Below are 12,990 nucleotides of genomic sequence, written 5' to 3'. Positions count from 1 at the left end.
CATTTCCAAGGAAGGGAACTCTTTTTGTAATTATAGGGAAACAGAAATAACCTGAAATATTAGGCAGAACTGAGAAAATGAGGCCTTCTTACACGGCGTATGAAGTAGACGCAGTAAATGTTACTAGTGGTAATGGTAATTATGATAAAATCTCGGGTGGGGTATTGTGACTTACATTTAACACGTTTCATCATTCGGACACAAATGCCATTACACAAACATGAGGAAGCCTGAGAGTTTGCACACTGACACCAAAGAGTTTCAGATGGCGTTCTTACGGTAAATAAACTGTAAGGGTGTCTTCTTTTTATTGAGGTTTGACTCATTCATCTAAAGGTGAAAAAGCCATTACCCCATGAGGGAAATAGAACACTTCCCCTAGGTGCAGAGATATGACACAGAAGTCATCACAGGCCCCTGACAATCACGGACCTTTTGAAGAAGAAACTTGACTACAGATAAAATAAATGAGACTTCATTCCAAAACCAGCAGGGCAAGTGGAAAGCAAATGCAATTCTCAAGTTGATGAGTAATAGTTTTGTTTACATCTCTTAGTCAAATAAACCTAGACTGGATGTAGGCTCAGGAAGACAGAAAAAAATCTAGACATTCTTGGGAATCGTATAATCTTAGAGGAAGAAGGCGCCCATGAAATTATTTAGTTTCTGGGGCGCCTGGGTGGCTTAGTCGGTTAAGTGTCCGACTTTCGCTTAGGTCATGATCTCGCGGTTCGTGGGTTCGGGCCCCGCTTCGGGCTCTGTGCTGACTGCCGGCTCAGAGCCTGGAGCCTGTTTCAGTCTGTGACTCCCACTCTCTCTGACCCTCCCTGCTCACGCTCTCTCTCTCTCTCTCTCCTAGAAATAAATAAAAATATTAAAAAAAAAGAATTAAGATAGTGAGGCTTACTTTTATAGGATGGATGCTATCTGAGGTAGGAGAGTGAGGCATTATATATTATTAGTTCAATTCTTTCCCCTTTCATCAGAGTTTAATAGCTTTTAGTCTAATTAGCAGATACTGGACAGGAGGCCTGCATCAATCAAACTTCTGCGATCACCACTGAATTATTAGCTCAAAACACAGGCCTCAATTTCTTCACTAAAAACATGAAGATGTAGTATTTTTAATATAAGAAAGGTAGTTACCATTTTCAGAATTACATTTCTTGGATGGTAATTAATATATTTTTTAAAGTTTTACCATATACCAAGCACAGCTCTGAGCTCATCATTTACATAAGCTTTCTAACCTTATAACCCATGGTTTTGGTGCTATTATAATGGTCATTTTTATACAAGAGGAAACTGAGGCTTAGAAAGGTTGAGTAGCTCAAGATGTTTGCAGCAAATCAAAGGCAGAGACACTGAAAACCTAGGGCTGACTTCCACCTAAGTATTAACATTACACTATATTTTACCTATAGCTTTACAACTCTGACACAGTCAAATTTTCAGATGGCTAAAATCCTGCCTATTTCAGATATTTGACCCCCAAGTAGAGGTGTTATCATTCATGTTCTACTGAGATAAAAAAGTCAGTCTAAGGAAACTTTTTTTTTTTTGTAGACATTATTTGTTCTAGACCTGAGACTGTATCTTTATGCTACTTTATATAGGTTGCAATATGTTACCAACACCCACCTTTTAAGGTTTTTAAATGGTATTTCAATTTTGCCTTCAGTTTTATGCTCAGACACCTGTGCGCTTTCTCTACGATTCCCCACAGTGGAGAGAAGGGAAAGAATAACTTTCCTAACATGAGATTAATAGAGAGCTCCAGATTATTGGTGTAATATGTTTTAATGAGCAGCCCATTGATCAGGTTTGTTCTCTAACCGATTACAACTCCCACTGGGAACACCACTACCCCAGGCAGAATGAAGGCCCTGGCATTTCCTTCTGTCCTTTAATCAGTTTGGTTACGATTAAATTAATCCAACAACCAAAGACAGGCAGCAAGAGATTGGACCTAGCAACTCGGCTGCCTCCTTTCCAGACACCGAGGTCCAGGGAATTTACAGACTCAGGGTGTTTGTATCTGTGCTGTCTGAGCACCCAAGGCTCCCCAGCAGGAATCTAGTAAAGGGGACACCTGATAGCCGAGGAGACTTTCCGGACTGGGTTCAAGTGCGGGGAAGAAGAGGGCCTAGTGTTTAAGAGATAAACTGTAAAGGTCTAATACTTGGCTCTCAACCCTTTCTCTGCTACCTATTAGCTGTGCGCTTCTGGTCATTTACCAGACTTCTCTGTGACTCCTTCTTTGGGGGGGAGGGGAGGTAATCGTACTTTTATCACGTGGTTTGTTGGGGCCTTTAAAGCATTCACAGCAGCGTTTAACCTGCGGTTGAGCTGTTTCTACCAAAAATTTCAGACCGTTGCATTTTGAGTTTTCCTGATATTCACCATCAGTCCTTTGGGAAAAAGTCTTTTAAACAGAAGTGGACACTTGCATTTCCAAGGAACTCAAATGGTTCTTAAAAAATTAAAAAAAAAAATTAAGTCTGGGCAAACAGACTCGATATACACACAGCCCGCACAAACCACCACACACACCGGGTGGCAACAGCACACCCGTGGAGACGCGGGAGAAGGTGACCGAGGGGTGCAGAGATGCTCGGACAGCGAGCTGGCCACCAACAGCGAGCAGTTCAGGGGAGACGGTCTCCGGCCCGGGTTGGGGCGCGGCCGCGTCCACCTGCACCGGGGTCTCTCGCCCCCGAGGGACCCCCCCCCCCCGGGCTCGGGGTGGGGGTGGGGGTGCCAGAGGGGCACACACAACTGGAAATGGCTTCAAGTTCGGGCTTGTCCACCGCAATCCTGAAGACAAAGGGACATCTTATCCAGGTCACTTTCTTGGTTTGTTGCCCCCCTCTTCCGAGCCTCCTGGTTTGGTCCCCAACGCCCCCCAGCCCGGGCTCAACGACGACCCTCACGTCGTTCCCTTTGTCTGGCGGCCACCCCGTTCCCCTTTGTTTCCACGGTTCCTCCAAGAGAAGGGTGGCTGTCCGCCGACTGTCGGGAAGGACGAAGGAAAGGTGACAGGGCGAAACCCCGCCACGTCCGCCCCGCGTTGGGCGGCCTGCGAGCGGCCGTCGGCCGCCGCCGCCCCTCGGCCCCTCGCGGAGGCCTGAGGTAGGGGCGGGGCGCGGCGCGGCCAGCGCCCTCTGATTGGCTGCGGGCGTCGAGGCGCCGCACCGCGATTGGGCGGCGGGGCTGTCTGGCGCGAGGGCGCGCGAGGTGGGGAGGGGGCGCTGGAAGCTGCTGGAAGTCAGGGGGCGGGGCGGGCGCGGGAGCGGGCGCGGGCGGGCGGCCGGGGGCGCGGGCGGGCGGGCGCGCGGGCACGCGGGCGCGGGCGGGGGCATCGGGGGAGGGCCGAGCCGGTCGCCGCCCCCGGCCCCTCCCTGGCCCCGCCCCGCGCCGCTCACACCGCGGGCGGCCAGGGGGCAGGCGCGCCGGCTGCATCCCCATCCTCGGCGTCGCCCGGCACGGCGCGCGGGCGAGCGGCGCGGGCGGCCGGAGCGCGGCGGGCGGAGCGCCAGGCCGGCCATGGCCACCACCAGCACCACGGGCTCCACCCTGCTGCAGCCCCTCAGCAACGCCGTGCAGCTGCCCATCGACCAGGTACCCGAGGCGGCCCCGCTGGCGTCGCGCCCTCGCCGCCCCCTCCCCGGCCGTGTGCCCTCGGCGCGGGAGCCGGGACCCCTGGCACGGGCTGCGGCGGGGGCCGCCCCTTGAGGGGAGGGGGCGGCCCGCCTGTTGTTGTCCGCACGCCATCTCGCGCCAGCAGCCCCTCCCCGGCGTGCCCACCCAGCCCCCATCCCGGCCGTGCCCGTGCAGCCCGGGGCGGGGGTGGGGGTGGGGGGGCTCCGGGCACCGACGTGCGCGCGTGCATGCTTGGCCCTGCTGCCCGCCACAGCAGCGCCCCGAGCCGGGTCGTGTGTGCGCCGGGCGCTCGGCGATCCGGAGTCCCGAAGCCGCTTGCAGTGCGTGTGGGCACGGGTGTAGACGGTGTAGAAAGGCTGTGCTTCGGTGTCTGTGCCCGGCGCGCGTGGCACCGAATGCCCCACGGGGAAGCAGGATGGATGGACCTCGGCGGAGAGCGCACTAGACGCGCGAGCGTGGCGTGGGGGAGGCCAGCGACCCGCGCCTTGGGACAGTTTGCATTGGAGTGTGGCTTATTTCACCGAGAGGCAACAGTTTGCGGGGAAGGCAGGGGTTATGAAGCAAAGTCAAAGTCAGGTGATAATCCCAGGATTTCTAGCTGAGAAAGTTGCAACCTTGTGGTTGGAAGAAGCCACCCTACCCGTCTCTCCCACACTCCTCAAAAAAAAGAAAAAACCCACATGACACTGTTTGGGGAAGGGAGGTATTTCAACGAGGCCAGTTGAGTTTGTGTGGAAGGCCCAAGGGTTGTTGAGAAATAAACAGTAGTGTGATGGGGAAGCAGCGCCATTTTTATTCAGAAAAAGTTTGGAAGTATTTTCTCGCAGTGACATTTAGGATTGTGACATTTAGGGTCGTTGTTGGGGAAGTGGGGGGGGGGGAGACACATAATTGCTCTAGCTCCCGGCTAGATTAACTGACACTTGGCGCTTACAATTATTTCAGGTGCACTGGATCTAGAAGCGTTTGGGCTTTACAAGGATCCTGGTTCACTTCGTTTTCTTGAGTGTGTTGCTGTCATTCGGTGTCATCAGGGATTTCATTGACAAGGCAGGATTCCTCTGTGTCCAGACTAGGTTTCATAGCAGCCAGATGGGACACCATCCCTGTGCCTGACCTTAGAACATTAACTTACTTTGTGCTTTACTGTTTTGTTTTTTCTTTTTTTTAAGGCTGAAGTGTGTCCAAGTATATGAAAAAATTCTACCTCCATTCACATCTGAATCCCTTACTTCTGTTTTAGTTGTAATTTTTGGTTCATGGTAAAATCCGCATCGCCCACAAATCTTGAGCAGCAGTTGTATAGGTCATGTTAATAAAAGTTACCAGCGGTGAAATTAATCATGTGCTGTAAAAAAGTAGTTTTCTCTGTTTATTAATACACTTATCTACACTTATCAGAACTTAGGGTTGTTGTTTTTTTTTTTTTTAATCTTCTCAGCCCTGTGGAGGATTCTCACTTTTCCAAACTGAACTACACTGTATGACCTTTTAGCGTTTTTACACCCGTGACTTAAGTAGGTTGTTGCCAGGGTATCAGTGAATGCGGGGTAGGTATCTGTTTAACATTTGTTTTGATGAGGAGGAGCAAGGGAGATAGGCCTCGAACTTTGTTTTTAAATTAGTGTAGTTGATTTATAGTATTATATCAGTTTTAGGTATACAGCATAGTGATTGGACAGTTCTGTACATTACACAGTGCTCACCAGATAAGTGTCCTTAGCATCTGTCACCGTGTAGCCTTTCATTAATTTTAGGGAACAGGTGTGTTCTTTCTTTCTCTGCTTACCATGATGAAATATATATATTTTTTGCTATGCTAACACCTTTTATTTTTTAAAAAAATGTTTAGTTTTTAGAGACCGAGCGAGCCCTTGTGCATTTGTGCGAGCAGGGGAGGGGCAGAGAGAGAGGGAGAGAGAATTTCAAGCAGCCTTAAGCAGCTGTCAGTGCGTAACGTGTGGGGCTTGATCCCACTAACTGTGAGATCATGACCTGAGCTGAAATCAGGAGTTGGAAACTTAACCAACTGAGCCAATCAGGCGCCCCTATGCTAATATCTTTTTTTTAGTTTAATTAATTAATTAATTTAAAAAATTTTTTAAAAATATTTTATTTCTGAGAGAGAGTGCGAACAGGGGAGGGTCAGAGAGAGAGGGAGATACAGAATTTGAAACAGGCTCCAGGCTCTGAGCTAGCTGTCAGCACAGAGCCCGATGCGGGGCTCGAACCCACGAACCGTGAGATCATGACCTGAGCCGAAGTCGGACGCTTAACTGACTGAGCCACCCAGGCGCCCCTAAGTTTATTTATTTTTGAGAGAAAGAGGAAGACAGAGCACATGAGCAGGGTAGGGGCAGAGAGAGAGAGAGAATCCCAAGCAGTCTACTCACTGCCAGCATGGAGCCTGATGTGGGGCTCGAACCCACAAACTGTGAGATCGTGACCTGAGCTGAAGTCAACAGTCAGATGCCCAAACCGATTGAGCCACCCAGGCACCCCTCTTTTAATTTTTATAATGCATATAACTTTTTAAAGTGATTTGATATTAATGAACTCATTTAAACATTTCAGCAATCCAGAGCAAGTTCTTTTCGGTACTGAAATTAACAGGAGACTCAAGGAAAGATGACAAGGCTTGAGATTTCGACTTTCCTTCTTTATTATCTGTGTAGGTCTTGATTTGGTATCTTGGACAACCTTCATTCTCTTGGGACTGCTCTGAATTTTTGCAGCCATTGTATTTTGAATTGTTTCCCAAATCTTAAGATTGGATTACTAACCACACATGTCTTAACTTTCATGATGATGATAAACTCTTTCTTTGGGGCAGTGAAGAATTGACTTTTTTGCCGATAAAACTCTTGATATAACTACAAACTCTTATTGTAAATTGAATGAATAAAGAGTCATTTAATCATTATTTTGAAATAGTTAATATTTGTAACATGTAAATAATTGAGTCCAAGTTGAGAAGAAGCCTAAGAACTACTTGTAATCAAATAGTGTGATTCAACCGGAAAAAGACAAATCAGGAAATGAAAAGTGTAAAAATATAACTTGTTAGTATGTTAATTTGGTATGTGCTAATTAACAATGTTTTGAAAATTTAGGAAATTATAAAAGCAGTTGTTTAGTGTCAGAGGAAAAAAAGAACCTTAGGGCCAGAGAACTAGTCTAGCTGTTGTACTAGAGTGAGTGTAGAATTTATGAAATGATAGAAAATACTGGCCTGTATGGAATATGCAAATGTACATTGCAAGGTAAGTTAAGAAAGAAAAGAGAACTATTTTGTAGTAAGACAAGGAAAAGGCAGACAAGGAAAAGGAGCAGATCTTGTCTTAGACTCTTGGGCTGTTTAATCTTTCCTGAGAATTGCAGTGACCTTGAGGTAACCATAGTAGTTGTTTAGTGTGCCTTAAATTAAAAAAATTTTTTTTAATGTTTATTTATTTTTGAGAGTGCATGCGTGAGAGAGAACTAGTAGGGAGGAGCAGAGAGAGAGGGAGACACAGAATCCAAAGCAGGGAAAAGAGCAGCACAGAGCCCGACGCGGGGCTTGACCTCCCAAACCGTGAGATCATGACCTGAGCTGAAGTTGGACGCTCAACTGCCTGAGCCCCCCAGGTGCCCCAAGTGTGCCTTAAATTTAACTGAAAATACTCATTCCGCCAGGAAGTGAGGGTAAATGATGCTGTAAGCCTGTGCGGTCTCACCTTTCTAGGCCTTGCGTTGCAGGGGACTTTACTGGGTGGGTACCATGAAGGGGATAGACAGGGAGAGGGGGTTTCAAGGGTCTGCACATAGGATGTGGGGAAGGCGCCAGATGTCATTGAATATAATTATGTTCTGGATTAGTTGCTGGTGTGGTGAATTTTTAAAAGACCCCAAAGCGAGGAGTAACAAGCAAGAGAGAATAATTACATGTCCCAAATCAACCTGTGTTTTAGAGTGTGTGTGTGTGTGTTAATCTCCTCATATATATATTCTGTTACGTCTGATTTACCTCTCTGAGTTACCAGACTGAGACTGCTCTCCTGCCCTCTCTCTCCTCTCTCTCTTTACTCCTTTCCCCGTTGACCATCTTCTGTCCTTATTTCCCATGAGGCTGTAACACCGTGAAATTTGAGTAAATTTCCCTAGCGACAGTGGTATCCGGGTTGGGCTCCCTGGCAGCCAGTGGGCCTCATCAAGACAGTCCTGTTTGGGGACAGGATTACTCTTTCAGAGATGATGGACTGAACTGTTTGGGCGGGGAGAAGGCGAGAAGGAGGCGCAAGATATTTTGAAAGGTTTGGAGGAGAGAGAAAAGCATGGGCGGGGGATGACCTAATGGCGGCTAATCCGCAAAGTTAGGCAGTAAGCGCGGTGGGTAATGCCTTACAGCTTACAGGCCTCTTTCCACAGCTGTTGTATTATTTAATTGAGCCTCTCAGTACCCTGTGAAGTCAGATGAGATTCAAGATCTGATGTATTTTAGCTGTATGTATATATATACGTTATATATGTGTTATGTGTATTTATATTATATGTGTGTCATATACATATATGGTATTAAGCATTTGAGTAAAAGGTCAATTTTAATTTAAAGCCTTAACATCACTGTTGTAGATGTGGGTTGCCAGTAGGTTTTCAGAGGAGAGAATGGAGATAAAGAACTTCCCAAACACTGAAGTGCTGGTGGTAGTGGTTGGAATAGGGGAAAACCGTGTGTGTGTGTGTGTGTGTGTGTGTGTGTGTATAAGAGAAAGAAGTGTGGAGGTTTATAAAATCCTGTTTCCTTTTTGGTCGGTCTGTTTTGTTTTTTAATATTTTCTTTTACTTTTTTAAAAACGTTTTTATTTTTGAGAGAGAGACAGAGTGCAAGAGGGGAGAGACAGAGAGAAGGAGATGCAGAATCCGAAGCAGGCTCCAGGTTCCGAGCTGTCAACACAGAGCCCGATGCAGGGCTCAGACTCACAAATTGCGAGATCATGACCGGAGCTGAAGTCAGATTCTCAACTGACTGAGCCCCCCCAGGTGCCCCTGGGTCTGTTTGATGATTGACCTTTTCTGTATATTCTCCACCCTGTACGATGTAGGCAACCAATGAAATGAAGGAATAAGTTCAGGGAAAGAGTAGTTTAAAACATTAACTTATTTAATCCTCCTAGGGTTCTGCGCTGTGGTGAGCCCCATTTTATAGGTGAAGAAATCAGTGGAGTTTTCAGTATTGAGCCTTTTTAAGAATATGAGTTTTCAGAGGAAGAAGGTGAATGGCAGTGAAACAAGCACATCAGGGGCTAATTTTATTTTAAAGCCGCCATTTGAATGCTTTAGGTTTAGGACATAAATATTTAACTAATTTGTCTGTCCTGTCTACTTTTACACCCGTAATGAGCATCAGTCTTCATCACGAGAACCCAGAAAATACTGAGACAATCTGCTGTGGAAGATTCCTTTTAATAAGGAAGGCATATGGGACTAGGAATCTTGAATCTGTATTTTAGGCCCTGTCAGTTAACTAATTTTAGATATGTCACTTAACATAAACGAGTTTCCTTCTGTGTGAAACGTGTGTTGTGCTTAGTTTTAAAATTCCATGATTCTGCGTTTGTTTCATTAACTGAGGAAGCCGCCCCAAATGCTTTTTGGACGGAGTTGGAGGGAATGTAAATGAGAACTCAAGGGAGGAGGATGGACTAATACATTTTGAAGAAGTTTTCACCAGTAAGCATCGAAATCGCCTTTCTGTTTCATCTGAAGCAGCCAAGCAAAGTGCCGCACGTGTTGCAGATTGCAGTTCACCTTGGTTTCCCGGTTTTCTGTCCCTTTCTCTATGGGAAGCGCTCGTGTGGTGGAGCGGTGAGAAAGGCATGACCAGGGACAGCCAGCCCCTGCCAGCCCCGTGCTGTTGGCAAATTACCATGTTTTTCTTCAAGCCCCAGTTTCTTCATCTGTAAGATGTAAAATAAGTAACAATACCGAACACGCATTATGTGTGTCAGGTGCCTGGCTCCTGCTACACGTTTGCCACACCTTTCCTCCACGAATTATGATGCCTGTGTAAGCTAACATCCGTTCACATGTATTCCGTTTGTAATCTTTAGGCCTTTCTTTTCAGGAAGGGAAATAGGAGGTTCAGGTTCAGTCATATGCCCACACAGTGATTAAATTAGGATTAAAATCTAGTTTTGAATCTGGAATCAGAAGTGGTTTTTCTGCTTCTTACTGCTCCAGGAGTTCTTTGTCCCCTGCTTTAAGACTTCCTGTGTTTGGTGCTACCTTGGTAGGTACACATGACCCTCGTCTCTGCGTATTGTGGTCCGTCAGGGCTGACTTTCCAGGGAAATAATCAAAACAATCACACGCAGCCTTTGCCTGCAGTCAGCTACCAGGCGGGAGTCCACACAATAGAAACTGACAAGATTTCTTCAAAATAAAACACACACAGTTTTATTTCATTTTAAAATAAAATAAACACAGTCCTCAGAAGATGGCTGAAAGATTTTTACGAATGACATGGGTGAAGACTGAAGTCATGCTTTGGTCAGTACGTAGGGCATGGAGAAGAGGGAGGGACAGGTGATGTGTGAAAAGGGAGGGTCAGGATTCAGGAGACATGACGGGGTGCCCATGACATGCCCCTTCTAATTCCTCTGCTGTCAAAATCCTGACCCTTCTTCCAGTTCTGCGTCCAAGACACCGTGTCTGTAAGTCTGTTTCTGAATCCCATCTCACTGTGACTGATTTCTTACTTGAACCACAGAAGTGTTTTGGATTTGGTGCTGTTCTGGCATTTATCCTCCTCGGTGATGTATGTATCGTTCGGGGTCTGGTGGGAGCCAGACCGAACTAGGTACCCAGCGAGACCTTAAGAACTATTTATTTACTAAGATCAGCGCAGGTTTAGGGAAATCAGCAAGGGATAGCACAGTCCCCCAGTACCAGCCCCGCTAGGCCTGGAGAGGCAAGCTAGGCCTGGAGAGGCAAGCGGAAGGAAGCAGAGAACCCCATGGGGGAGCCCTCAGGGCCGCTCCCTGCTGCGGGGAGCTTGAAGGAGGGGGATGGAAGGGAGGAACACCCCCTCGTCCTTCCCATCCTCTGTCTCCAGCCGGGATCCCCTTCTGAGGGCGAGTTGATGTGTTGGAGACGCAGGAGGACCTTGAGGGGATTGAAATATCCAGAACAACACGAAAACTAGTAAGTGTTGTAAAGTATTACTCAGTTTCCTTACAGGTAAAAACTGTTGGTCGCACCCCTAAGTGCACATCCTCATTCTCTCCCTTCTCAGTCCAGCGTTTTGAAAGAATAGTTGATTCTTGGTGTTTCTGTTTGCCCAATTCCTATTCACTCTTAACAGCCACCGTCATCAGGCTTCTGCCTCCCATGCTTATAGCCACAACTGGCAGCAAACTTTGAGAAATGCTCTCCCCATCGGTGAGTCCCCTGCCTGACTCCCCACAGTGTCCACACTTGCCTGCCGCAGCACTTTGTAAGGTGTGGCTTTGAGACCACTTGTATCAGAAGTCATGTGAGATTGTTGTCGCAAATCTGTGTTCAGCGTCTCCCCAGACCTCCCGAAGGAGGGCCAGGGAACCTGTGTTTGTGACCAGGCTCCTCCTTACCCCCGACCCTCACCACCCTCAGTTAAAGAGCTTTGTAAGGCTCTCCATTTTACTAAAGGGTTATAAAAAAATGTGCCATATTTTTTACTTTTAAAGTTTGTGCGTTTATTTTGAGAGAGACAGAGACAGCACAAGTTGGGGAAGGGCAGAGAGAGAGGAAGAGAGAGAGAATCCCAAGCAGGCTCTACACTGCCAGTGCCGAGTCGGACGTGGGGCTTGACTCCACAAAACTGTGAGATCCTGACCTCAGCCGAAACCAGGAGTTTAGGTGCTTAACCGACTGAGCCACCCAGGTGCCCTGTGATGTACTTTTTCGAGTGTTTGTATTTAATCACTTAACATGTAAGCTCTAAATAGAAAGCAGTTTATGGTGCTGCTGGCAATATGATCACAAGATTTGGAGAAATAAATTTCATAATGTGCTCTAGGCGGCGTGGCCCTGAAATGGGACAGGTTTTTTGTTGAGTGATGTACGCGTGTCCTTTCAGTTCTGTCATTTATCCCCAGTGACTGTGTATAACTTCCCGCGTACGGTGTCAGGAGTCTGAGCTCGGGCCCTTGCCTCAATGGGAGGCCTCCCTGTAAGAGGCGGTGCTCCTCCCGGTTCCTACCACCTGCTTGCCTTTGCCAACCGTTGGCCCCTGAAGGATAGGCTTAGCACCTCTGCAGTGTGGTGCCGACCCCTTTTTATTATTTGGAACCTCCCCGCCCACCCCCCCAGGCCAGAGTGGTATGTTGCCAAAGGCCGTGCATGTAGACTTTAGATCTGGAATTTGAATCCTGGTCTCCTGCTGCTCCAAGTGCCTGTGTACTCAGTTACTAACACTGCCCCGCTCCCTCTGTGCTTTCTCCTGGCTTTTAACTCCCTGCCTTTGACTGAGCTGTTCCCTCTGCCTGAAGTCACCCCGCTCAACCTCCCTCCTTGGCTCTGGACTCCCACCCGCCTCTCCTGTCTGCAGAGCAAAAGCCCATTCTCATCCAGATCTTTCTTTCTTAGGAAGGCGTTGATGAGCGCGTCTTTGGGTCTTTCCCCCGCCACTGGCTGCTTCTCAAATGTGAGTTCCAACTGTGGAAAGCAGTGGTAGGATAGCCCGCCCCCGCTTGTTGATGAGGCCTCCCAAGCCACTGCCTCATGCCCCCTCCTGCTTTAACTTGCTCTGATAGCACCTGTAGATAAAAAATTATTTTATCTGCTAATTTTACACTTCTCCCTGCTGGGCTGTCAATTGCCTTAGAACAGAAGCCACCCCAGGGCACCTGGGCGCCTCAGTTGGTTAAACATCCAGCTTTGGCTCAGATCATGATCTGGTGGTTCCTGGGTTTGAGCCCCCCATCAGACTCTGTGCTGAGAGCTCGGAGCCTGGGGGCTTCTTTGGATTCTGTGTCTCCCTCTCTCTCTCTGCCCCTCCTCCGCTCACGCTCTTACTCTCTCAAAAATAAACATTAAAAAAATTAAAATTAAAAAAAGAATAGGGGGTGGGGCGCCTGGGTGGCTTAGTCGGTTAAGCGTCCGACTTTCGCTTAGGTCATGATCTCACGGTTCATGGGTTCGAGCCCCGCGTCGGGCTCTGTGCTGACTGCCAGCTCAGGGCCTGGAGCCTATTTCAGAGTCTGTATCTCCCTCTTTCTCTGACCCTCTCCTGCTCATGCTGTCTCTCTCTCTCTCTCCTAGAAATAAATAAAAATATTTAAAAAAAAAAAAAAAAGAATAGGGGCCTCC

At 47.7% G+C, this 12,990-nt stretch overlaps 1 protein-coding gene across 1 annotated transcript in view; it reads left to right on the top strand.

The window, feature by feature from the left end:
• The first annotated feature begins 3,546 nt into the window (after positions 1 to 3,546).
• Positions 3,547 to 12,990, top strand: part of MBOAT2 (membrane bound O-acyltransferase domain containing 2) — a 125,854-nt gene continuing 116,410 nt past the window's right edge. Inside the window, exon 1 of the mRNA XM_039231017.1 lies at positions 3,547 to 3,621. Coding sequence (XP_039086948.1) covers positions 3,547 to 3,621 — 75 coding nt within the window. The remainder of the gene's footprint in view (positions 3,622 to 12,990) is intronic.

Source organism: Hyaena hyaena, unplaced genomic scaffold (genome assembly GCF_003009895.1).
Source record: "Hyaena hyaena isolate Hyena2069 unplaced genomic scaffold, ASM300989v1 scaffold_53, whole genome shotgun sequence".
NCBI classification, from domain to species: domain Eukaryota; kingdom Metazoa; phylum Chordata; class Mammalia; order Carnivora; family Hyaenidae; genus Hyaena; species Hyaena hyaena.
This window is presented reverse-complemented; position numbering and strand designations above follow the sequence as displayed.